General features: G+C 44.8%; 1 protein-coding gene across 5 annotated transcripts in view; it reads left to right on the top strand.

The window, feature by feature from the left end:
• Positions 1-25806, top strand: part of VMP1 (vacuole membrane protein 1) — a 143561-nt gene that overhangs the window by 36937 nt on the left and 80818 nt on the right. For 4 of the 5 annotated variants that reach the window (XM_087925151.1, XM_026710161.2, XM_087925136.1 and 1 more), the window contains exon 6: positions 19951-20118. The exons of the other annotated variant lie outside the window; for it this stretch is intronic. In XM_087925151.1, coding sequence (XP_087781277.1) covers positions 19951-20118 — 168 coding nt within the window. The remainder of the gene's footprint in view (positions 1-19950; positions 20119-25806) is intronic. 5 annotated transcript variants of the gene reach the window in all.

Here is a 25806-nt window from a genome sequence, read left to right as displayed (position 1 = left end):
CCGAGCAGTTCGAAAGCACGTTAAATAAATGCAAATAGAAAAATAGGGACCACCTTGGTGGGAAGGGAAGAGCGTTCCGGGCAGCTTTGGCATTTAGTCATGCCGACCACATGAACAAGGAGACGTCTTCGGACAGCGCTGGCTCTTCGGCTTTGTAATGTGATGAGCACCACCCTCTAGAGACGGAAGCGACTAGCATGGATGAGCAAGGGAAACTTTTACCTTTATCTTTAAGTTGCCCAAAGTAACTTGATAGTAAGATGGGCGGCCTATATAAATTTAATAAATAAATAAAATTGTAGTCATGACCATGGAAAGCTGCCAAAAGCTGTAAATACAATCTGGTCACCGAGGGCCCAAAATGCGGTCACATGACTGCAACGGAGTGAGGAGTGTGCTGGAAATACAAATCTATATCATTAGTAGCCTTGGGGAGGTCTGCTGTACTCTGAACAGTCACAAAGTGACTGGTCGTAAGTCTTGGACTCCCTGTAATTTTACGACCTTTCTTGACACAGTTGTTAAGTGAATCACTGCGGGGGTTAAGTTAGCAACACGGTTAAGTGAATCAGGCTCCCCTGTTGACTTTGCTTGTCAGAAGGTCGCAAAGGGGACCGCCTAACTCCCCCCGGGACACTGCAACCGTCATAAACGCAAGTTGGTTGCCAAGAGTTTTGATCGCGGGGATGCTAAAATGCTCGTAAGTGTGAAAACCAGTCATGGGTCACTTTTTGTTGTGGTTCGCCAGCAACAGGTGTGGATGGCTGAGGTCTCGGAGAGCGAGGACTCGGATGAGGGGCCTGCGTGTGATGTAGGGATGGGGCCAGGACCATCAGGGAGGGGAATGCTGGCTTCGGAGATTGTGGAGGCTGGCAGCAGTGAGGAAGAGGACCCCGAGGAGCCCGTGCCAAGTGCGCATGAGCACAGGGCTGCTCGAAGGAGAGAGCAGCCGCAGCAGCAAAGGAGTAAGGCTGCAAGGTGGTGGCCCTTCCCTTAAGGGATAAAAGTCAGCCCTCAGAGGTGGTCTTCTTTACAGGAAGCAAAGAAATTCTTGCACTTCAAGCCTTGTGGAAGTTCAGACTATCATGGTTTGTGTTTGAAGACTTTTTGTTTGGAATATTTCTTGGCAACTTAATCTAGTGTTCTTGGCAGCCTTGCACAACCTTGGCAAGGCTCATAACGGAATTTGCAGAGAAGCACTAAAAGGTTTTGCTTTTGTCTCTGTTTGGTGTTTGTTTCCTTGGAACAAGGTTTGGGTCGGGGAACACTTTTTAAAGTGCTGTTGTAATTTCGAACAGTCACTAAGCAAACTGTTGTAACTGTTGTAAGTCAAGGACTACCTGCGTTCCCACTGTGTCATACGGTTCGGTTCTTCAGCAAGGGTGATGACTCATGCAATCACCTCTCACCCATTTGATGCTGAACTGGAACCAAACTGGGCTCATCCAGTTCACCATGGGCTTGCCAAGACATTTTCCAGCCCTGCTTGTCAAAATTAGCTAAAAATAGCAAGTTTGATTCTGCTTGGAACAGAACTTGATACTGCGTTTCCTGCTTGCTGGTGAGGATTTTTTCTTGCCCTGAGCTCTGTTTGCGTTTCTTCTCCTTCTCCTTCGTCTCCTCTTCTTCTTCTTCTTCCTCCTCCTCCTCCTCCTCCTCCTCCTCCTCCTCCTCCTCCTCCTCCTCCTCCTCCTCCTCTTCTTCTTCTTCTTCTTCTTCTTCTTCTTCTTCTTCTTCTTCTTCCTTAACTACCTCCCTCCTCCTCCTCCTCCTCCTCCTCCTCCTCCTCCTCCTCCTCCTCCTCTTCTTCTTCTTCTTCTTCTTCTTCCTTAACCACCACCACCACCACCACCACCTCCTCCTCCTCCTCCTCCTCCTCTCTTCTTCTTCTTCTTCTTCTTCAACTACCTCCTCCTCCTCCTCCTCCTCCTCCTCCTCCTCCTCCTCCTCCTCCTCCTCTTCTTCTTCTTCTTCTTCTTCTTCTTCTTCTTCTTCTTCTTCTTCTTCTTCTTCTTCCTTAACTTCCTCCTCCTCCTCCTCCTCCCCTCCTCCTCCTCCTCTTCTTCTTCTTCTTCTTCTTCTTCCTTAACCACCACCACCACCACCACCTCCTCCTCCTCCTCCTTCTTCTTCTTCTTTCTTCAACTACCACCTCCTCCTCCTCCTCCTCCTCCTCCTCCTCCTCCTCCTCCTCCTCTTCTTCTTCTTCTTCTTCTTCTTCTTCTTCTTCTTCTTCCTTAACAACCTCCTCCTCCTCCTCCTCCTCCTCCTCCTCCTCCTCCTCCTCCTCCTCCTCCTCCTCCTCCTCCTCTTCTTCTTCTTCTTCTTCTTCTTCTTCTTCTTCTTCTTCTTCTTCTTCCTTAACTTCCTCCTCCTCCTCCTCCTCCTCCCTCCTCCTCCTCCTCCCTCCTCCTCCTCCTCCTCCTCCTCCTCCTCTCTCTTCTTCTTCTTCTTCTTCTTCTTCTTCTTCTTCTTCTTCTTCTTCTTCCTTAACTACCTCCTCCTCCTCCTCCTCCTCATGCAAAAAAAAATGGCTGGGGTTAAAACTGAAGGGTTTTGGGGTTTTTTTTTGCTCCTGGAGTCTAATCAAGGTCAAATTTGGAAAAACGGAGAGAGAAAATAAACGAGAAGATCCAGAACATGATATTTAAAAGTCTTCAAACAGTGCCTGGTTTGTCGTTGCCCCCCCCCCCCCGCCTTTTTATTTTTTATTTATTTTTACCAATATGCCCGTAGACCTTCCTAACAGTGAAACTTCCTAACAGTGAGCGCTGTATAATTAACCAGTGGAGTGACTTGCCTCCAGAAATGGTGGGTGCCTCCAACACTGGAGGTTTTTAAGAAGAATCTGGACACTCACCTGTCTGAAAAGGTATATAGGGTCTCCTGCGTGAGCAGGGGAAGAGTGGCCCTCAAACTATCTATCTATTGGGATTGGTTCCGTGGAGAAAGGTTTTTCCGGGGACCAGAGGGGTCATGGTTTTGTGTGCTGGCTGCCTGCATCCCATTTGCACGGACTGGTTTCCTGTTTCTCTCGCTTCATCTCTCACTCTAACTGTTTCTCTCTATCGTTAACTCTGTCTCTCTCTCACTCTCTCTTTCTCTTAACTCTCCAACTCTCTCTTTCTTTCTAATTCTCTCTAACCCTCTCACTCTCTAAAACTCTCTTTCTCTTATTCTTTCTCTCTAACTCTTTCTCTCACTCTTTCTGTCTCTTTGACTCTCACTCTCTCACTCTCATTCTCACACACACTCTTTCTCTAACTCTCTCTCTCTCTAACTCTCTCTCTCTCTTTTACTCTCTGTCTTTCTTTCACTCATTCTCTTTAACTCACACACACTCTCATTCTCACACACTTTCTCTCTTTCTATCTCTTTCTCTCTGTCTTTAACTCTGTCTCTCACTCACTGTCTCTTTAACTCTCTAAACCTCTCAGTCTTTTTCTCTCTAACTCTGTCTTTCTTTTTCACTCTTTCTCTAACTCTGTGTGTGTGTGCGTGTGTGTGTGTGTAAGAGAGAATGGGAGAATTGTTTTGCGACTTCCATCTGTCTCATGGACTTCCTTCGTGATTTTTTTCCAGCGACTTCCTCTCTTTGGTCTTCATTCTATTCATAATGAACTCAGCCCTTCCTGGAATGCTTGGCTGACCAGGGGCAACTTGAAAATTCACTTCCGTCCAGTCTGTGGCAGTGACTTATTGTCTGTGGGGTCCCTGTTCTCGGAGTTGCTACTAATCTGGCTATTTTGCCCCTTTCACACCGGCTTCCAGAAAAAGAGAAAGAGAGAGAGAGAGAGAGAAGGAGGGAGGGGAGAGAGAGAGAGAGAGAGATGCAAATTTGTCATCCCCTCTGAATCAAAGTTGCTTTGAGCATACTCCAAAGGTTTGATTCAACATGCATTTTTCTTTCTAACATGTAGAAAGTGTTCATCAAGAGAGTCTTATGAATTACAACTGCAGTTAAGCCCAACATTTATGTCGTTAAGCAAGATAAAGGTTAAGTAGGTTTTGCCCCATTTTACAACCTTTTTTGGCCACAGTTGTTAAGTGAATCACCGCAGTTGTTAAGTTAGGAACACGGTTGTTAAGTGAGTCTGGCTTCCCCCCCCCAATTGATTTTTGCTTATCAGAAGGTCACAAAAGCAGATCACGTGACCCCCGGGACAATGGGACCGTCATAAATATGAGCCAGTTGCATTCTGCTGGCTGGAGAATTCTGGGAGGTGAAGTCTTAAAGTGGCCACGTTTGGAGACCTCTGACTTAGGGAGTCCCAGGGTTGAATCCTGCCTGGTCTTGTTGCAGATGTGCCTCCACTGCAGGTGTCTTTGGGTTGACTTCTGCCTTGGCCTAAATATAAAAGGTGGTGTCACCAAGTCTCGGGGAGTTTTTGAGCAGGGCTGAATAGAGTGGAGGATGAGTCGTCTCTTGTGGTGAGGTGAGCGAGGCCGTTTCCCATGAGAAAATGGCTCTCGGATCACCTCCCCAGACATGGAATGACACATTTCCCTATCTCTGAGACTTAAACCAAATACTTATTAAACATCCTGCATTACCGAAAGAAAACTTCACATTTCCAGAAGAGGAAATCTGAGAGAGAGTTTATATTTAAAGGGGTGGGTCTCCAGCTTTTTCAATAGCTGATAGGGTTGACTTTCATTATCATGTCTATGTTTTTATATTTATTTGTTGGTGAAAGTTATTAGTCTCCCATCTGGCCACACGGTAACTCTGGGCATCTTACAATATCTATATTGTAAGATGCCCAGCGTTATTTTTTTAATTAAAAAAATAGATATATAGAGATAGAGACAGAGGCAGATATTTAGATAGATATTTAGATAGACATTTAGATATTTAGATAGATAGATAGATAGATAGATAGATAGATAGATAGATAGATAGATAGATAATGTAAGGTGCTCAGAATTATTTTTTTAGAGAGAGATAGGGAGGAGAGAGAGAGAGAGAGAGAGAGCAAGAGAGAGAGAAATATACTGTTGATGTATGTATGTATGCATTTCTTGACATACTATTGAGCCCAAAATTACTTTTGCAAAGAAAGACAGTTGTTAAGTGAGTTTTGTCCCATTTACGATCTTTCTTGCCATTTCATGACTTTTTCTCGTTCAGTGAATCGCTGCAGTTGTTAAGTTAGTAACGCCATTGCTAAGTGAACCTGTCTTCCCCGTTGACTTTGCTTTTCAGAAGGTCACAAAAGGGGATCACATGACCCCAGGACACTGCAACCATCACAATTATGAGCCAGTTGCCAAGCGTCCCAATTTTGATCACATGACCATGGGGATGTTGCAATGATCGTAAGCGTGAAAATGGTCGTAAGTCATTTTCATCGGTGCCGTTGTAACTTCGAATGGTCACTAAAGGAGCTTTTGTAAGTCGAGGACAACCTGTACAATAAAAGGAAAGAAATTACTAGTGATTGCAGGCTTGATTGACAGATCAAATTTGTTTAATTAACCTCAGTTTGAACGGAAAGGGATTAACAGAGAATCTTGGATTTTTATCCACAAGTGTCAAGAGAATTGAAATGTCACAGGCTTCAATTTTTTTCTTAAGTGAGTCTGGCTTCTCCATTGAATTTGCTTGTCCGTGGTTCACAAAAAGGGATCACACGACCCCAGGACACATCATAAATATGAGTCAATTGCAAAACATCTCAGTTTTGATCAGGTGATCGTGGGAGGGAGGGAGAATACTGCGATTGTTGTAAATATGAAAAACGGCTATAAGTCTTTTTTTTTCCCAGTGCTGTTGCGGCGGTCACTAAACGAAACATTGTAAGTCGAGGACTGCCTGTAGTTGAATGCCATCTTGTACCTGGAAAAAGCACCCAAGACTCAACCTGTGTAATACCTGCAAACAGTCATAATGCAGTCATAACTTGTTCTTCAATTACAGTCGAATTTTGTTATTAGTAATTTTCATCAGAATGAAAATTGGCCTTGAGAACAGATAGGTGTGCACTTTAATTGGCACACCACACCTGGTCAAAGGTCTGCTGGTTGTCATTGGTTATGTATTTAACACAGTCATAACTTATTCTTCAATTACAGTCGAAGTTCGTTATTAGTAATTGTCATCAGGATGAAAATTAGCCTGGACAACAGATAGGTATGCACTTTAATTGGCACACCACACCTGGTCAAAGGTCTGCTGGTTTTCATTGGTTATGTATTTATGAGTAATTAATATACCGGGCTAGTTTAAGACACGGTTCTGCCTTGGGCAGGAAGCCCAGCCTCCCCAATTCAGCCTGCACCCTGTCTGGCTGAGCTATTCTGGCACCCAGGGCAGAAAATCTTGCCAGCATCCGTCACTGCTAATATAGAGCAATAATAAATCACATTCAACTTGCTACCATTTATGACATCACAAATGTCCTGCTAGAAACCATTATTTTGTCTCGCCCTAGAGAACCTGCTAATGTTGCTCTTCTTGGCTATTTAGTGTTTTGATAATCCCTCTAACTTTGTTGTTAGTTGCGAAGTCGTGTCTGATCCATCACAACCCCATGGACACTGTTCCTCCAGGCCTTCCCGTCCTCTACCATCATCCAGAGTCCATTTAAGCTCACACCAACTGCTTCAGCGACTCCATCCAGCCACCTCCTTCTCTGCCGTCCCCTTCTTCTTCTATTGTCCTCCATTGTTCCCAGCATTAAGCTCTTCTCCAGGGAGTCCTTCCTTCTCATGAGGCGGTCAAAGTATTTGAGTTTCATCTTCAGGATCTGGCCTTCTGAAGAGCAGTCAGGGTTGATCTCCTCTAGGACTGACCGGTTGGATGGCCTTGCAGTCCAAGGGACTCGCCAAGGGAGTCTTCTCCAGCACCAGAGTTCAAAGGCCTCAATTCTTTGACGTTCAGCCTTCCTTATGGTCATACATTGCAACTGGGGATGCAGTTAACTATACGCACTTTTGCTGGCAGGGTGATGTCTCTACTTTTTAGTATGCCTAGTCTAACTTAGTCTAACTTAACCCTCTAACTCAACCCTTAACTTAACTTAACCCTCTAACTTAGTCCATGGTTTTTGAAGAATACTGTATAGCAGAGGCCTTCAAACTTGACAGCTTTAAGACTTGTGGACTTCGACTCCCAGAATTCTTCCTCCAGTCATGTTAGCTCAGGAATTCTGGGAGTTGAAGTCCACAAGTCTTAAACTTGCCAAGTTTGAAGACCCCTGCTGTATAGGCTTGGTTTATTTAGCATAGCATTATATACCACCATATTTCGCAAGGTGAACTCGAAATATAATAGCAATGTTACTCTTCTGTAGTGTTTCTCAACCCATCCAGCTTTAACATGGGTGGAGTTCAACTCCGAGAGTTCCCCAGCCAGCTCTGGAAGATAAGAAAGGGTTGGGGGCAGAATCATTCTAAAAATAATAATAATTATGTCACCCTTCCAGCTCTATTCTGATCAATAGATTGACATTAAGAATTAGCATCAACTTGATGGCACGCCATCAAATATTTAGCTGAAGATTTAACGTTCCTCTCACAACACTGCCAGAACAAAGGATCTTATGGGAGGGTTAATATTAACCTCCTAAAACCTTTAACCTATTTCGGTTTTTAAAAAGAACGTGAAGACTCCATGCAATAGAAGAGAATATTGGTAGCTCAGAGTTGAACTGTGCATCCTTGGTGCTTATTTTCTTGCAGACGTTTCGTTACCCAACTAGGTAACATTATCAGTACTGGAAGGGAGTGGTGTTCGCTCACTGTTTATATACAAGTGGCTTGCCTGTCGGTGTTGGTGGGAGTGTTCTTGGCGGTTATTTGATTAGGTTGTTGTTTACTGTTTGGTTGTTTGTCTGAGATGGTAGTTCCTACTGTACAGGACAAACCACCTGTGTATAAAAACAAACCACATCCTCACTCCCTTCTGGCACTGATAGTGTTACCTAGTTGGGTAGCGAAACGTCTGCATGAAAACAACCAAATTCAGAAAGCACCAAGGAGCCCATACTCCACACATAGTTCCTCTGCTCAAACAACAGGTATGTTTCCACATTGCCAAGATGAAAATTCATCTGCAGAAATGAGAAGTGGGGGGAGGAGAAAATTTTAATTATGAATGATTCCTTTTTGATGTCTTAATGAACTCTCCACCCACCCAGGTTGCCAACAGATCACATTCCATCCTAATCTAGATTTCCTGAGGGTGTTCATTCAAATTGGCGGCTCCCAAATTTTTGGCTTATCAAGTTATCAAAGGTGTTGCTAGCAAGATTTCTAAGAGATTTCTCATCATCCACAAAGCATCCCATCCTTTCCTTCCCTGGCAGCTTTTGTCTCTGCAGTTACCAACTACGGCTGGTCCTCAACGTACAACCACAAGTGAACCTAAAATTTCTGTTGCTAAGTGAGTCAGGTGTGTTTTGCCCCCATTTTACGACCTTTCTTGCCACGGTTCGTTAAGTGAATCACTGTAGTTGTTAAGCCAGTAACACAGTTATTAAGTGAATCTGGCTTCCTCATTGACTTTGTTTGTCAGAAGGGAATCATGTGACACACACCCCCGGGACATTGCAGCCATCATAAATATGAGTCAAATTGCCAAGCGTCTGAATTTTGATCACACATACTGTGGGGATGCTGCATTTGCCGTGAGTGTGAATAAAAACATAAGTCACTTTTTGTTGCAACTTTGAACAGTCACCAAACAAACGGCGGTAAATCAAGGTATTGTTGTGGTTCGCCGGCAGCCTGTGCAGACGGCAGCGGAATCGGACAGTGGGGAAGAAAGGGGACCAATCTGGGAGTCTGGAGAGGACTTGGATGAAGGTCCTGCATCCGATGCAGGGATGGGGCCAAGATCATCTGGGAGTGGGGTGCTGCCGCCAGAGCCTCCGGAGTCTGGCAGCAGTGAGGCTGAGGAACAAAGGGAGCCTGTTCCCAGTTATGCTGATGTGCAGAGCTGCTAGAAGGCAAGAGCAGCTGAGAGAAAAGAGGCAACTCAGGAGTAAGGCTTAGAGGTGATTTCCCCTCCCATAAGGTATAAAGGACAGGCAAAGGTGAAGAAACCTTTGCAGGAAGCAAAGTCGTTTGTTCTATTCGGATTAATCCTTGAAGCTCTGTGGGGACTTTGTACTTTGGTTGGTTTTTTTATAGTTCATTTTGCACTCTAGTTGTTGGCAGCAATTCAAAGGAGAGAAAGGTGGGTGCTTATCTCGAGGGACTGTTTGGGACTCATTACTGGCTGGGAATGAACATAATTCCCAGCTTTGAAATAAAACAAGAGTTGTTTTAAGTAAGCATGTGCTTAATTACGGTCTCGGGAAGCCTTGGTCAGAACAGATATACACAATTTGCAGCTACATTAAGCTGACTGCTTATCTCCAGCCGCTTTCAGTGCTTAATCAGAGGCTCTGTATCATAGGGTGGGGTGTGTGTGTGTGTGTGTGTACAGTGGTGGGCTGCAACCGGTTGTTAAACCGGTTCTGTGAGCGCACGCTTCATGTATTGTATGCGCGCGCAGCATTCAATAAACACCAATTTGAACCTCTCCAGCTCACCTTCTGTAGCCTTCCCCAGTGAGTAGAACAGCTGAGGTGCGCTAATACACTTTGTAGCGCGAATCAGCTGAGCTGGAAAAGAAGGAAATGTAAGACAGGATAGGGCGGAAGGGTGGGCGGGCGGGGCAAGGTGATTGTCCAAACTGGCAGCAGCCCACCACTCTCTCAGTGTGTGTGTGTGTGTGTATGTATGTGTGTGTGTGTGTAAAATGCTTGAGTGCATCAACCCCCAGACAGAACCGGTCCCTGGTACCCAAAAGGTTGGGGGACGCTGCTGTATTTTAGGGGAATGAGAATAGGGATGAAGATTTAGGAAGAGCTGGCTGTTCTCCGGAAGGCCAAATCAGATTTCAAACCCTCCACTAGGTGGCAGCACCACACCAACCTTACCACAACTTGAAAAGTTTAGTAAGGTTGAACTTGGTTGGTTAGGGCTTGAAAGGGAGACCACCAGGTGATTCCAAAGGAAGATAGACCGGATTTATTATAGGCATTGATTCTTAACAAACACAAAGATTTTGACCATCTGCCCCCAACCAGACCCTTCAGGTTTTCCAACAGTTCATCTAACATCACTGAAACTAGGTGTCAAGGTTCCAAGTAACGTATCCACAGCAAGCAAAACTCTGAGGCAGATAGAGTCCTCAAAGAATAGCTTTATTGGATATGCCATATTGGCACAGAACTGGTGAAAACCGACTCTAAACGTTCCCGCGGTTTTCACCTAATTAAAAGTAAACGTTTGTCACTTTCTCAAAACCTTCAGTCACATGGTCCAATCAGGATACAGTCCAGTTGCTAGGTGACCTCAGTCCCCTCCCCAAGCACCTGCTGAGATGTTCTTGGTTCCCAAGAGAAAGTATTTTGTTTGGACTATATACACCAGGTATCTCTCCCGCCCCCCATCCCTTAGCTCCAGTTGTGGCAGCCCTAAAGCCTCAAAATGGCCTCCGTCAGGTCAGCTTCAGGGTTGACATTACGGTAAGTCCATCCACCTTGTAGTTGGTCATCCTCTTCTCCCTTCCATGTTTCCTAACAAGATGAACTTGCCTGAAGAGCAAAGACCTCACATCATGTGTCTGAAGTATGATTATTATATGGCAGACTAGAAAGTTATAAAATCTCAGAAGAAAGCCCCAGCAAATCACGTTGATATTCTTGCAAAAACAATGCAACAGATATAGATAGTCCCTGACTCATGACCACAACCGAGCTCAAAATTCCTGTTGCTAAATGAGATAGTCGTTAAGTGAGTTTTGCCCCATTTTATGACCTTCCTTCCTCCAGTGATTAAGGGAATCACTGCAGTTGTTAAGCTAGGAACATGGTTGTTAAGTGTATCAGTTGCCAAGTGTCTGAATTTTGATCATGTGACTGTGGGGAATGCTACAGTCATCCATGTGAGAAATCGGTCTTAAGTCACTTTTTTTCAGTGCCATTGTAACTTCAGACCGTCACAAAATGGTTGTCATTCAAGCATTTTTTAAAGGTTTTTTTAATTTTAAATCATTGGAAACATGATCCACAGTCATGCAGATGAGATGGGTAGCTACATAAACCAAACCAGGAAATAAATAAATTTTCCCATGATGCTGTTCCGCAGGCCAGTTAGAACAGAAATCTGTCAAAACGATTGCCGATGACGGTCGTCACCCTCATACATGCGGTGTTTCAATGTTGTCTGTTTGGACAGTCACTAAACGAATGTCTTAACAATGACCTAGCTTACCCACAGACATTTTGGTTTCAATTGTGGTCCATAAGTAGAGGCCTGCCCGTATTTAAAATTAGTGAAGTTAGGGAAAAATGTGGATTGCTTTTTTTTCCTTTCCTCTCTGTCCTAAAATTTTAGAACTACTGGTCATCCATTCAGGTTCAATGGGAGGAGATTCAGAATTAGAATTAGAATTTAGAATAGAATAGAATAGAATAGAATAGAACAGAACAGAACAGAACAGAACAGAACAGAACAGAATAGAATAGAATAGAATAGAATACAATAGAATAGAATAGAATAACAGAGTTGGAAGGGAACTTGGAGGTCTTCTAGTCCAACCCCCTGCCTAGGCAGGAAACCCTACACCACTTCAGGCAAATGGTTATCCAACATCATCTTAAAAACTCCCAGTGTTGGAGCATTCACATCCAGGTGAGCTGTTCCACTGATGAATTGCTTGAACTGTCAGGGAATTTTCTCCTTAGTTCTAAGTTGCTTCTCTCCTTGATTAGTTTCCATCCGTTGCTTCTTGTCCTCCTGGCGCTCTTCTTTGTGGCAGCCTCTGAGATATCGGAACTCTGCTATATCATGTCAGCCCTCGTCCTTCTCTTCAACAAACTGGGTATATCCAGTTCCAGCAACCGTTCTTCATATGTGTTAGCCTCCAAGTCTCCTAATCCTCTTTGTTGCTCTTCTCTGCACGCGTGGGGACCAAGACTGGATGCAGCATTCCAAGTGTGGCCTTACCCAGGCTTTGTGAAGTGGTATTAACAAAATTTTGGAAATTGACAAAAAAAAAAAAATACATCTTGACCCAATGTAGTTGGCTGGTTTGAGAACTGGTGATGGGCACCATCTGAGGTGATCTTAAACCCACAAAGATTGTCCCATAAGCTTGATGCTTGCTTGCTATTTTCAGAACCATCATCCCAGGGAGTAGCTGTGAGAAAGGGCCTCTCTGCTCCCCTGCCCATATTTGTCCTTCGAAGTGTTGTGTTATTTAGTTGTGAGTCATTAGAAGAGGTGGGCTCTAAATATTTAAATTATACTGAGTCGTGGATTCATCTTAAAAGCTTTCACCCTTGCCGTGCGTGAGATCAGAATCTCCTTGAACCCTTTGCAACCTTTTTCTCTTTCAAAATCCAGATCGAATCTCTCCCCTTTCACTTTTTTTTTAATTTTATTTTTTTTTGCTACTAATTTCTCCAGGAAATCGACTTTAAAATTTGAGACAGCTGCCCTTGCTAGATCCATCACTGCAGTTCCTTCGTCATTTGAGTTCAGATTGTAATTTCTTCAGGGTAGGTTAATCTGTAATGAGCTATTGGTGTGGGTGGATAGAACTTCATTCAGAGATGATTTAATGCCAAGGGCTTTTGAACGGGCACCAGTCTCTCCTAAACTGTGTGTTTTTACATGGGTGGACTTCAGTTTCCAGAATTCTCCAGGCAGTCTGGCTCTGGTTGATAATTCCACGATATGAAACCTGCAGATCTGCCAGGGTGGGAAGGCTAAGGTGCCCTAACTCAACTCAGGAATCCAATTTGATATGTCAGCCGTAGCATGAGTAATTCTTCCGTTAGGCAAATTCATTTTAAAAAGAGGTCGAGACTCTGAAAAGAGTTGCAGAGAAAAACAACAAAGATGGACAGGAGGCCGAAACCTAAAACATACAAAGAACAGTGCTAGGAATTGGGTATTTCTTCTTCTTCTTGTGTCGTATCCACTATCGGACGTTGGCGATCCAGTTGGCGATCCTATTTTGATCAACAACCGCATGACTGCTGAGTTTTGCCCAAACTGGTCTGTTGTCAGGTTTCCAAGTGATGAAATCCACTTTTAAAAGAAAAGCACAAAGTCCATTTTCCAAGACAATTTCTTTTATTTACGAAAGCATCAAATTGACAAAGTCCACGGTAATTCCGGATCTGATACAACCCGGAATTACCTCACAATATTAGAAGTTAGAAACAACCCCCCAAAGTCACATTCTCCAGTAGAAGTAATTCAACATTGACGTCATAAATCTTCATCTCAACGGGTCCAAGCACAGACAGCTCGTTTTCCCACAGGAAGAAGAATCACCTAGCCTAAACAACTCACTCTATCTCCACTCCTCCCCCTCTTAGGAATGTGGCAAGCCCAAAATCCTTCCCCCATGACTGCCAAAGAGAAAGTAAGAAAAAGAATGTATATTAAGCCTAACTAAAATGGCTGCACATAGGTCAATACCAGGCTTGACATCCCTTAGATTTTGAAGCCATGATGTTCTTCTTCTGCCTGGACCTCATTTGCCTTCCATTTTTCCCTGGAGAATTAAGTGAAGTATGGTGTAATTTTTCCGGGTGTCATATCACATGTTCAAAACATTCTAACTTTTGCTTTTTTTAATGGTTTTAATTATTTCCCTTGGCTTTCCCAGGTGGCTTATCACTTCCTCATTTCATTGGGTATGTCTAGTCTAGTGAAAAGAAGGACTAGGGGTGACATGATAGCAGTGTTCCCATATTTGAGGGGCTGCCACAGAGAAGGGGGGGATTAGCGTATTCTCCAAAGCACCTGAGGGCAGGACAAGAAGCGATGGGTGGAAGCTTGTTAAAAAGGGAGCCAAACTAGAACTAAGGAGAAATTTCCTGGCAGTCAGAACAATGGCTCAGTAGAGCAACTTGCCTCCAGAAGCTGTGTGTGCTCCATCACTGGAGGTATTTAAAAAGAGTTGGACAGCCGCTTGTCTAGAATGGTGCTATAGGGTCTCCTGCTTGTGCAGGGGGTTGGAGTAGAAGAACTCTCCAAAATTCAACTCTGTTAGTCTGATAAATCAGTAGTCGCCAACCAGTGGGCCTGCACCGCCCACATGGCCCGCCCACACGCCCCACCCTTCGGCCAAGTGCAAATCTTACCTTGAGTAGAGCTACGTGAGCTGGAACTGGAAGGTAAGACCAACGGTGGGAGAGGGAAATAGGCCCAAGGTGGCTTGCTGACATTGGTGGGGAAGTTGGTCCCATATTTCAGAATTACAGTAGTTACAGGACTGGCCCTTTGGTCATCCTGGAGTAGCTGCTCCTCCACCTGGGTGCACCGGCCTGCCATGGACTGGAGGAGCTGCTCCGGGATGACCAAAGGGCCAGTCCTGTGACTACTGCTGCAGCTCTGGAATATGGGACCGACTTTCCCACCAACATCAGCAAGCCACCGTCAGTCACAATTCATATTAGTGGTCTGCAGGATTTAAAATTATGAGTTTGGTGGTCCCTGAGGTCCAAAAGGTTGGCGACCCCTGTGATAAATAACAAGGCTTATTTTTCAGACTTATTTTCGGTAGCTTCTTCAGCTATCCTATAACTAACAGATTAACAGAGTTGGAAGGGACCTTATAGATCAGGGGTCTCCAACCTTGGCTACTTTAAGACTTGTGGACTTCAACTCCCATAATTCCTCAGCCAGCAAAGCTGTCTGAAGAATTCTGGGAGTTGAAGTCCACAAGTCTTAAAGTAGCCAAGGTTGGAGACCCCTGTTATAGAGCAATGGTGGCTAACCTTTTGGGGCTCCCATGCCGATAATTCCACACGCGCTTGCCACCCAGAAGGCAATGCGCACAAGCCCCTCATGCCTCATGCGCATGCAAACTGTGTGACCCACGCTTCTGCACATGCATGCGCAAATCGCACTGCGCACTTCTGCACATGCTCGTGCTACCCCAGGTGCGCCATGTGCTTCTGTGCATGCAGGAGTGTCTCCTGCACACCACCACATCCCTGCACCTGTGCGCCAGATACACGACAATCAGCTGTCCGGCGGGCGGCGCGCATGCATGCACAGTAGACCTTTTCTGGGCGAGTGTTGGCATGCCGGCAGTAATGGCTCTGCGTGCCACTTCTGGTTATAGATTCCACCACGGTTATAGATCATCTAGCCCAAGCAGGGGATCCTATGCCATTTCTGACAGATGGCAGTCTGTTTTCCTATGTCATTATAGTTGTGCTTTTAAAGTTGTAGCAACATTTCGGCAGAATCTCATCTGCCATCATCAGGCTTCTGTATTGTGTTCATCTGTTAGTCAGACTTTCACAGCCGTTTCTGTTTTAAATTTGGGGCAGCCTATTGCTGTGCCAGAATGGGTTTTTTCTTCATCCTGATTGGTTGGGAGTCTTGGTCTGTGTTTATTGGTCTTGGAGTTTGCTGTGTTCTGCTTGATTGGTGTTTCTAATATCTTCTGTCTGTTTTATGGCTCTTTTTGTGTCTTGATTGGCTGGCAACATTGTGTTCCTGTATTGGAGGCCTTTAGTGCAGCTTGGCTCCGAGTAAATGGACGGCTATCATTTGTTAAGAAGCTAGGTTTCATCTGGGTGCCTAATTGGGGTGTGTTTGAGCTGGAGGTATCAGGGGGGATCTGTTTGTGCCCAGGTGTTTGCCTGGCTTGTGGTGTGGAGATTTTTTTTTTTTGCTTGTGAGTGCAGGCTTCCAAATAATTGACAGTCTGGTGGAATCATCTCTTCTATATATGGCTAGATATGCATGAACTGCTCACAAGAAAAGCCAAGCAAATATAGAATGAAATAAAACCAGAACTCCACACCTATCCAGCCTTCTTGTGGTTTCGGCTGTTGGATTAGCAGCTGCCCTTTCTCTCCCCCACTCCCCACCAAGCCATATGGGAACCTATTTTTGTAATGTTGGTGTCCTGGGGATCCAGGACAACCTGGCCTAGGCTGGGTCTGCTCTTGAGGGGTCAAAATGATTTGCAATTGGGTTTTCCAAATTTCACATTTTTAAGTTGGGAGCAGTGCAGGTCAACTTCCTGTTTTCCATCCAGGGATTACATTAAGTACAGTAATAGAATAACAGTAGCACTTAGACTTATATACCGGTTCACAGTGCCTTTACGGCCCTCTCTAAGCGGTTTACAGAGTCAGCCTCTATTACCCCCAACAATCTGGGTCCTCATTTTACCCACCTTGGAAAGATGGAAGGCTGAGTCGACCTGGAGCCTGGTGAGATTTGAACTGCCAAATTGCAGCCAGCCGGCAGTCAACAGGAATAGCCTGTGGTACTGGACTCTAACCACTGCTCCATCACGACTCAAGAAGTGTTGGGGTCCATCATCAGTGCATCTTATAGACATTTCATGGCCCAGCTAGGTAACATCATCGGTACTGAAAAGGAATGGAGTTTGCAGAGAAGAAGGGGGAGGAGAAGGGGGAGAAGAAGAGAGGAAGGAAGAGGAAGAGGAGAAGAAGAAAGGAGAAGAGGAAGAAGGAGAAGAAAGGAAGAGGAGGAGGAGGAGGAGAAGAGGAGGAGGAGGAGGAGGAGGAAGAAGAAGAAGAAGAAGAAGAAGAAGAAGAAGAAGAAGAAGAAGAAGAAGAAGAAGAAGAAGAAGAAGAAGAAGAGGAGGAGGAGGAGGAGGAGGAGGAGGAGGAGGAGGAGGAGGAGGAGGAGGAGGAGGAGGAAGGGGAAGGGGGAGGAGGAGGACTGTGAATGCTGTCTGAGTTCGGTTTTCTTTTTGACATTTCACAACCCAACTAGGTAACATCATCAATCTAGGAAGGGAGTAGGGTTTACAGAGTACAGGAGAAGGAGGAGGATTGTGGGATCCTTGAAGACAGTGGGGTTTGCAAGGGAGGAGGAGGTCCTTGGTATTCTCTGAGCTTCATGGTTTTCTTGCCAACATTTCATGTCCCAACTAGGTAGCATCATCAATGCTAGAAGGGAGTGAGGTTTGCCAGAGCACTGATGGTGTTCCCTAATTGGGTCATAAAATGTCTCTAAGGAAACAACCAAGCTGAGACAGCACCAAGGACCCCACACAGTTCATCCCTGAGCTACAAATACTCTATTAATAATGGAACTCATTACTAATTACCACAACGAGAACATTTATAGCTCAAGGTAGAAGTGCACCAAGGACCTCACAGTAATAGACTTTGTTTCAAGATTCCTATTGGGTTTTCCCCAAATTGGGCCAAACTTCTATCAATCACTGGTTTGTAGAAAGAATTGGAAGAGGGTTACTTACAGGAGGCCGTTGCAGCCGAAAATGGAGCTCAGGAGCCTGTTTTCTCTGGCCGAGGGCTCGGGCCACCACAGGCATCCCTGACACGAGTGATGTCGAGCTGACCACACCCACTCTGGCCATGCCCACTCTGGCCCTCTGAGGTAAAATACAATCCTGATGCGGCCTTTGACACCCCTGGTGTAGGGTTTCCTGCCTGAGCAGGGGGGTTGGACTAGAAGATCTCCAAGGTCCTTTCCAACTCTGTTGTTTTAACTGGGTATCCAATCTCTTCTTTAAAAAAAAAAAAAAAACAGTGTTGGCGCCTCCGCAATTTCTGGAGGCAAGTCGTTCCGCTGATTATTCGTGTTATTGGAGAAAATGCAGGTAGTCCTCGACTTACGACCCCAATTGAGTCCAACATTGCTAAGCAACCTAGTTGTTAAGTGAGTCTTGCCCTGTTTTACAATTTTTCTTGCCGGAAAATCAGGAAGCAGGTCATTGGAAGGACTCTTCCCCCGCACCCCCCCGTCACCCTTGACCCTTTCTGCAAGTCAAACATCTGGAATATTCAGCAAGAGGGAACAAATAATTTGTCCCAGGCTTGCCCCAAAACACGTTGTGGTGACCTCATGAGTGACTCTTGGACAGACATTTGGGAGTCATCATCCCCAGGGTTAAACTGGCTGAGCAAAAAAATAAAAAAAATTCTCATGTAAGGTAGGGATAGAAGAGTGAGTCACGCAGTCACGCTTTCTTGTTGGCTGTGCTTTTATTGCATTTTATTCTTCTTCCTCCTCTTTTACCTCCCCGAACTGTACTTTAGGAAGGGAAGGTAGCTTTGGCCACTGGCCAGGGCCTCCCCACCGCCCCCGCAGTGCTGCCAGGACAAACTCTGAGTCATGAGGGACAGAGGTGGGAAGGGGGAAGGGGAAACCTCTAGAAAAAGGCAGCTCTCCAGAGGTCTTAGCACAATTCTACCTTGTAATTAATGAAAAGGAACCGAAACGCCTTTTGTATTGTGGTCGGACTACAGGGAATTGTTTTGGAGTATTATGGGAACTGGAGTCCCAATGCTGAGGGCACTCTAGGTTAGAGCATGGGGTTATAACAAGAACTTACTGTTTGTTTATTAAGAGTCCCCGGTGCTTTCTGAGCACGATTGTTTTCTTGCAGACACATCATGACCCAACTAGGTAACATCATCAGTGCTAGAAGGGGAGCGTGGTTTGCTCTCAAGTTTATATTCTAGCGTCTTGCCCTGTCAGTTTTGGTGACGGTGGTCTTAAGAGATTCTTTGGCTGGGCTGTTTGCTGTTGGCTTCTTTGGCAGTTTTATGTTTGGGGTATTGTTTACTTGATGGTTGGCCTGATGTTAACCTTGGAGTAAATCTATGCTGATCTGGGTGCTGACTGCTGGTGGAGAGGTAGTCGGGGTCTTTTAATTCCCTTTTTGGCTACTGGATTGTCTCTTTTGCAGAACAATAGCGCTTAAGACTTATATACCGCTTCACAGTGCTTTACAGCTCTCTCTAAGCCATTTTACAGAGTCAGCCATCTTGCCCCCAACAATCTGGGTCCTCGTTTTACTGGCCTTGGAAGGATGGAAGGCTGAGTCAACCTTGAGCCCGGTGAGGATCGAACTGCTGTCAGTCGACAGAATTAGCCTGCCGTACTGTTTTCTAATGAGCCATGGTGGCACAGTGGTTCGAGTGCAGTACTGCAGGCTACTTCTGCTGATTGCTGACTGACTGCAATTTGCCGGTTCCAATCTCACCGGATTCAAGGTTGACTCAGCCTTGCATCCTTCCGAGGTTGGTAAAACGAGGACCTAAATTGTTGGGGGCAATAGGCTGACTCTGTAAACCTCTTAGAGAGGGCTGTAAAGCACTGTAAAGCAGTATATAAGTCTAATTGCTATTGCTTAACACTGCGTCATGCCCCTGGTGGAGACTGGCTCTGAGTCAGAGGAGGAACAGCCGACAAGGAATGGAAGTGTGGCTCCAGGGTTTGTGGAGGAGGCTGGGGAAGGGCAGAGGCCGGCTGGGCAGTTAGAGGAGGACCCAGGCCCATCCCCTCTCCATCCTAGAGCACACAGGGAGGAGAGGATAAGGGAGAGACATGGTCTACTCAGGAGGAGAGGGCCTTGATCCTCTTCATGGGCTGCAGCTGTGACAACTGGATAAGTGGACAGACATGCGTATGGGCGAGTGCTGGAAACAAAGCGTGGAAATATCTCTAGTTTATTGTTCCTCTCTGAGTTTGGCGTCCTTCCCAGTGTGTGTTCTGTTATCTGTGGATGTCCTCCAGCCCTTATCTTGCCTGGCTTGTGTTGTTTTTTCCCTCCTTCTTGTAACTGCTTGTGTGGGAGTATTTTGTCTCCAGTCAAGGATATTTGGAGCTTGGAAGCAAAGTGAAGGAATAAAAGGGCCTCAACCGGGTTTTTGTGACTTTGTTTTGTATCCCCACCCTAGCTCATCACACACTGTGCCACCACACAGCCATATATGGCTAGTCTATGGATGCTGTTAATAACTATTGATGATGTTAACCTAGTTGGGTAATGAAACGTCTGCAAGAAAACAGGCAAGCTCCGAGATCACCAAGGACCCCCGATCTACAAATATTCTCCTTTATTGTTTGTTTGTGTCAAATGAAATGAATTGCCACCAATCGTCTTCCTTCCCCTCTTCTTCCCCTCTGCAGGGTCCACATATAGCATCGGTGACGCTCGCGGCTTATGAATGTAACTCAGTGAATTTTCCCGAGCCGCCCTACCCGGACCAGATTATCTGCCCCGAGAAAGAGGGAGTGGTAGGATCCATTTCGTTATGGACCATCATGTCCAAAGTCAGGCTGGAAGCCTGCATGTGGGTAAGACTGGCATAAATCCTGGCATAAATTACTTGTTCTATAGCAGGGATCTCGATACTTGGCAACGCTAAGACTGGTGGACTTCAACTCCCAGAATTCCTCAGCCAGCATAGTTGAAGTCCACCAGTCTTAACGTTGCCAAGTATCGAGATCCCTATGTAGTGGTGGCAGGCTGCCGGTTCGCACCGGTTCTAGCGATCCGGTAGCGCCAGTCAGCAGTTGGCTCCGCCCTTTCCTGTCCTATATTTCCTTTCTTTGTAGCTCAGCTGATAGGCGTGGCAAAGAAGATTGTCACGCCTCAGCTGTTTTACTCACTAGCGCTTGATGATAAGGTAAGTTTTCATGCTTAAAATTGCCCATTTTAGAATGCTCTGAACTCCTTCTCCTTTATTGTTTGTTTATGCGTGCGAGAAGCGCGCAGCCACAGAACCAGTAGTAGAATATTTTTAATTCCACCACTGTCCCTGTGCTATAGAATTTGCTTAAATTGAGTTGATGGTTGTGGTCAGCGTGGTCATAAAAATGGTTCCTGAATGTCAGGCTTCAAAAACAAAACAAAACACACACTAAGTGTCAGGGTTCTGGCATCCACTTCCATTTAAATCGTGATCTCTAGCCGCATCTCAAAAGTTAAAGAAGATTTATTAGGAGTGAGCATTCGGGTGCTACCTGGCTGTAGCCAACTCTGAGACACATCATTCATTTCACCCTTGACCCTGGTCTTCCACTCCCTTGATGTATATTCTCCAATGGGACACATCCATAGCCAAGAGTCATCCATCATGCTCTCCAGTAATAATCTTGTGCGGCAGAAGCTTCGGTTGCCTAGAAATTACCTATGAAAGCATTTAAGGAATGTACTCCTTCCCCCACTCCCTTTCTGCTGGCAACTGTAAAAGATCAGAGAAATATTTTTGAGTTGACCCTGAGATTCTTCCGAACAGATTCCTTTATTGTTTCTTACCTGTGGACAGAAATCTTAGTGAATTAAAGCAGACTCGCTACACCACAAAACATATACAATAGAATCTCTGGTCACAAATGCTTCCGATCATGACTAAATCGGGTTCTGACCAAAACATTGATAACTTTTTGAATCTGGTCACAAACACGTACTCGGGTGGCGATCAAACACGACTGCATCCGATTTCCCCTTCCGCACCATTTTTTTTTTGGTAAGCGCATGCTCAGTCAGTCTCGCTTCCGGTTACGACCAAATTGGGTTGCGACTGAAGTTACGGAAGGAATGACAGTTGTGACCACAGGTTCTACTGTATAGGTTTTCCTCAAAGTGTGACCACCATTGAGCTTAAAATTTCTGTTGCTAACCAAGCCACTCGGATTTCTTCAATGTGTTTATTTTCTTTTTGTCAGCAAAAATAAAATGCAAAACGTGCAGAAGAAACATCCAACACTTAACTTGTTGGAAGCAAGACAGTTGAGAAGTGAGTTTCACCCCAACCACATTTGTCATGTGAATCACTGCAGTTATGATGTTAGTAACACGGTTGTTAAGTGATTGGGGCTCCCCCGTTGATTTTGCTTGTCGGAAAGTCGCAAAATGTAATCATGTGTACACTATCATAAATACATGCCAAATGTCAAACATTTAAAATTCGATCACATGACCACGGGGATGTTGCAGTGGTTATAAGTCTGAAAACTGGCCATAAGGCACTTTTTTGGTGTTGTTGTTACTTCAAATGGCCACTTAAATGGGTGTAAGTGAAGGACTACCTGTACTCTGGGAACTATTAGGGAGGAGCTATCTTCACCCTCTTTCTCTCACAGATACTATCTGAACTGTGTGTCTATGGAGATTCTTAGTCATCCAGGTCATGGTTATTCCAAAGGTGCTTTCTTCAAGAGGCAACTGGGCTTTCTTAGTTTTTCCCTGAAGATGTTTCACTTCTCATACAAGCCAAAGAACTGAAGAAGCTCCTGGGATAAGAAATGATCATCCAAGAAGCCGAAAACTGAAGAAACTCCTTGGATGAGAAGCAATTGTCCAAGAAGCCAAAGAACTGAAGAAGCTTCTGGGATGAGAAATGATCATCGAAGAAGCGAAAGAACTGAAGAAGCAAATAAGAAACGATGATCCAAGAAGCCGAAGAACTGAAGAAGCTTCTGGGATAAGAAATGATCATCCAAGAAGCCGAAAACTGAAGAAACTCCTTGGATGAGAAGCAATCGTCCAAGAAGCCAAAGAACTGAAGAAGCTTCTGGGATGAGAAATGATCATCGAAGAAGCGAAAGAACTGAAGAAGCTCCTGGGATGAGAAATGATCATCGAAGAAGCGAAAGAACTGAAGAAGCTCCTGGGATGAGAAATGATCATCGAAGAAGCGAAAGAACTGAAGAAGCTTCTGGGATGAGAAATGATCATCGAAGAAGCGGAAAACTGAAGAAACTCCTTGGATGAGAAATGATCATCGAAGAAGCCAAAGAACTGAAGAAGCAAATAAGAAACGATGATCCAAGAAGCCGAAGAACTGAAGAAGCTTCTGGGATGAGAAATGATCATCCAAGAAGCCGAAAACTGAAGAAACTCCTTGGATGAGAAGCAATCGTCCAAGAAGCCAAAGAACTGAAGAAGCTTCTGGGATGAGAAATGATCATTGAAGAAGCCGAAGAACTGAAGAAGCAAATAAGAAACAATGACCCAAGAAGCCAAAGAACTGAAGAAGCTCCTTGGATGAGAAGCAATCGTCCACGAAGCCGAAGAACTGAAGAAGCTTCTGGGATGAGAAGCAAAACATCTTCAAGGAAAATCCAAGAAAGTCCAGTTGCCTCTTGAAAAAGCACCTTTGGGATACCTGTCTTTGGCTCCTTTGGAAAGCAGTACCCCTTTGGCATTCCGGACAGCATTCCATCATACTGAGATTCAACCAATTTGCCTGGCCCACAGATAGATTGGATTGAGAAGACTTTACATTAAATGGTCGCTAAGTTTCAGCCGCTGCCACATAAGTCTCTGGATCTGTAGAGACTGAGTAAGATCTCAGACTTGGAAGTGGGGGATCAGAGAGATCATGCCCAAATGTTTAATTCTAAATGGGACGTTATGCGGACTCTGAAACTGTGTGTGGATTGATCATTCATTTGCATGTACAGATAATCCCCAACTTACAACAGTTCATTTAGTGACCCTTCAAAGTTACAACGCCACTGAAAAAAGGGATGACCGTTTTTCACACTTATGACCCCTGCAGCATCCCCATAGTCACGTGATCAAAATTCAGACATTTGGTAACTGACTCATATTTATGACGATTGCAGTGTCCCAGGGTCATGCTGACTATGGGAAAGCCAGATTCACTTAACAGCTGTGTTCCTAACTTAACAACTTCAGTGATTCACTCACCAACCGTGGCGAGAAAAGTCGTTAAATGGAGCAAAATTCATTAAACAGCTTAGCAACAGAAATGTCGGGCTCAATTGTGGTCTTAAGTCATAGGACTAGTTGTCGGTTGATGACCCCATAATCCCTCGTGAGGCAACTGAATGAGCTGAGTGTTTACTGGCCGGATGCCCTTCCTGTTGCCCATGCGGAATTTTGCAGCAGATAAATTCTCATTGTGCCTACCTGTACCACTTCAAAAGGAAGTTGCACATTGAATCAAACGTTAGCCACAGCAGTTTTGAACTCCGCTGGTGTCGTAAGTTGAGGACTACCTGTATTCCTTGCACTGAGGCCATGCCGATGTCGTGCTCCCGTCGCGCACAGTTTGAAAACGTGTTTATTTGTGCGCTCTTAACACAGCCGCCACAGATGCGGCCATCGTTATCTCTGTCGAGAGAAGGAAAAAAGGCAGCAGCCAAAACAGACCCAGCAATTGGGAAATACTTTTCTCCCATTTCTCGTGAGCCTCTTCCACGGGGCCAGCCGAGCAGAGAGAGACATCTTCCAAGAAAAATAATAATAAAAAGAGCTACCAAATGTTTTCGGCTGCTACCGGAGAAGTGTCGTATGACTTGGGGGTGGGGGGGTTGGGGAGGATCTCTCGTTATCTGATGTCACAACATGTTTTCTGCTTGACTTTGTTTACCGAGCCTTAAAACCCCCGCTTGCTTCTTTCCTGTTCGCTAAAGAGTCTGGCAAGTGACTCTTTGGATGTTTTCTCCCCCTTTGCCCTAATTAGGGTTTGAACTGGAGAAGCCGGCAACGCAACACGTGTGTGTGAGTACTCACACCCATCCACAATGCACACGCACACTGCTGTGTGGTTCTCACTTCTGTTCAGCAGGCTTGTTCCCAGTGGGAACACATGGCCAGGTACAGGTTTATTTATGGATTAATTAAATTTATCAGCTGCCCATCTCGCTACCAAGAGATTCTACGGGTTGCTAAATTCATTAAGAATCTGGTGCCTTGATAAGTAGGCATCCCATTGGTTCCTACACATTTATTTACCTGTATGTGTCGAAACTGCTTTCAGCATCATCTTTTGACCATCAAATCCCAAAGGACAAAATGGGATATTTCTCCTTTTATCACTGGAGTCCCATGATGTCACAGGTTAACCAGAACAGAAAATGTCTTTATACTTTAGCTGAAATATCCCCCAACTGTTTACAGGTCATCCTCAACTTACGACGGCAATTGAGCCCCAAATTTAGGTTGCTAAGTGAAATGCTTGTTAAGTGTGTTTGTCCCATTTTACAAGCTTCCTTGCCATGGTTGTTAAGTTAGTCACTCATTTGTTAAGTGAATCTGGCTTCCCCATTGACTTTGCTCGTCAGAAGGTCGCAAAAACGGATCACAAGACCGCAGGACACTGCAACGGTCATATATATGAATCAATTGTCATAGGTCTCAGTTTTGATTGTGTGACCATGGGGACAATGCCAAAATCGTAACTCTGAAAAACGGTCAAGAGTCACTTTTTTCACTGCTGGTGTAACTTTGAACGGTCGCTAAATGAACTTTTGTAAGTCGAGGACTACCTGCATTGTTTTAGCTTGTCCTTTTTTCAAATAGATGTGATGAGGATAACAAATCTCCCCAAGAAAATGGTTTGGGGGCTTCTGTTGTAAGGGAAGGTTGAGAGAAAATAAATAAATTATATATATAAATATGTGTGTGTGTGTGTGTGTGTGTATCTGTGTGTACACATATACATATTGCAAACTATCCTAAAAATACGAGTTCCAGGTGTAGCTATAAAAGAAGAGACATACATCACAATCTCCGAAACGTAAACTATATTATCCATTTAGCTTTCGTTAGCCTCTGCTAACAACGTCAGAGTGTAAAAAACTACCATTGGAGAGATATTCGCCTTTATGCATCATTGATCAATTTAGCCATTGTGCGCGTAACAGGCCCGCCCACCCGCCTCCAACCTGTGATTAGCTCTTATCGTTTTTACCTCAGACATGTCAATCGATGCGGGCTTAACTCCTATTGCTTCCTCCCCTATTGCGCCCAGCTTAGGCTGCTCATCCTCAGGAAATGGTGCTGAACTGTCAAATATTACTTTGACAACATTCTCTCCAACCCCCTCCATATATACATGTCCATATACATACCGTGCTTCCCTCAAAATAAGACCCTGTCTTATATTTTTCTTTTGCCACCAAAAAAAGGCACTAGGTCTTATTTTGGGGGGACGTCATCCACTGACCAACCTCACTTGCATGTGTTGTCCCCAGCCTCCTTTTCACTGTCAGAGGCCTTCAGGGACT

This window comes from Pseudonaja textilis, chromosome 1 (assembly GCF_049901715.1).
Source record: "Pseudonaja textilis isolate UNSWEBS1 chromosome 1, rPseTex1.2, whole genome shotgun sequence".
Taxonomy (NCBI): Eukaryota; Metazoa; Chordata; class Lepidosauria; order Squamata; family Elapidae; genus Pseudonaja; species Pseudonaja textilis.
Note: the sequence above shows the minus strand (reverse complement) of the source record. Positions and strands in the feature narration are given on the sequence as shown.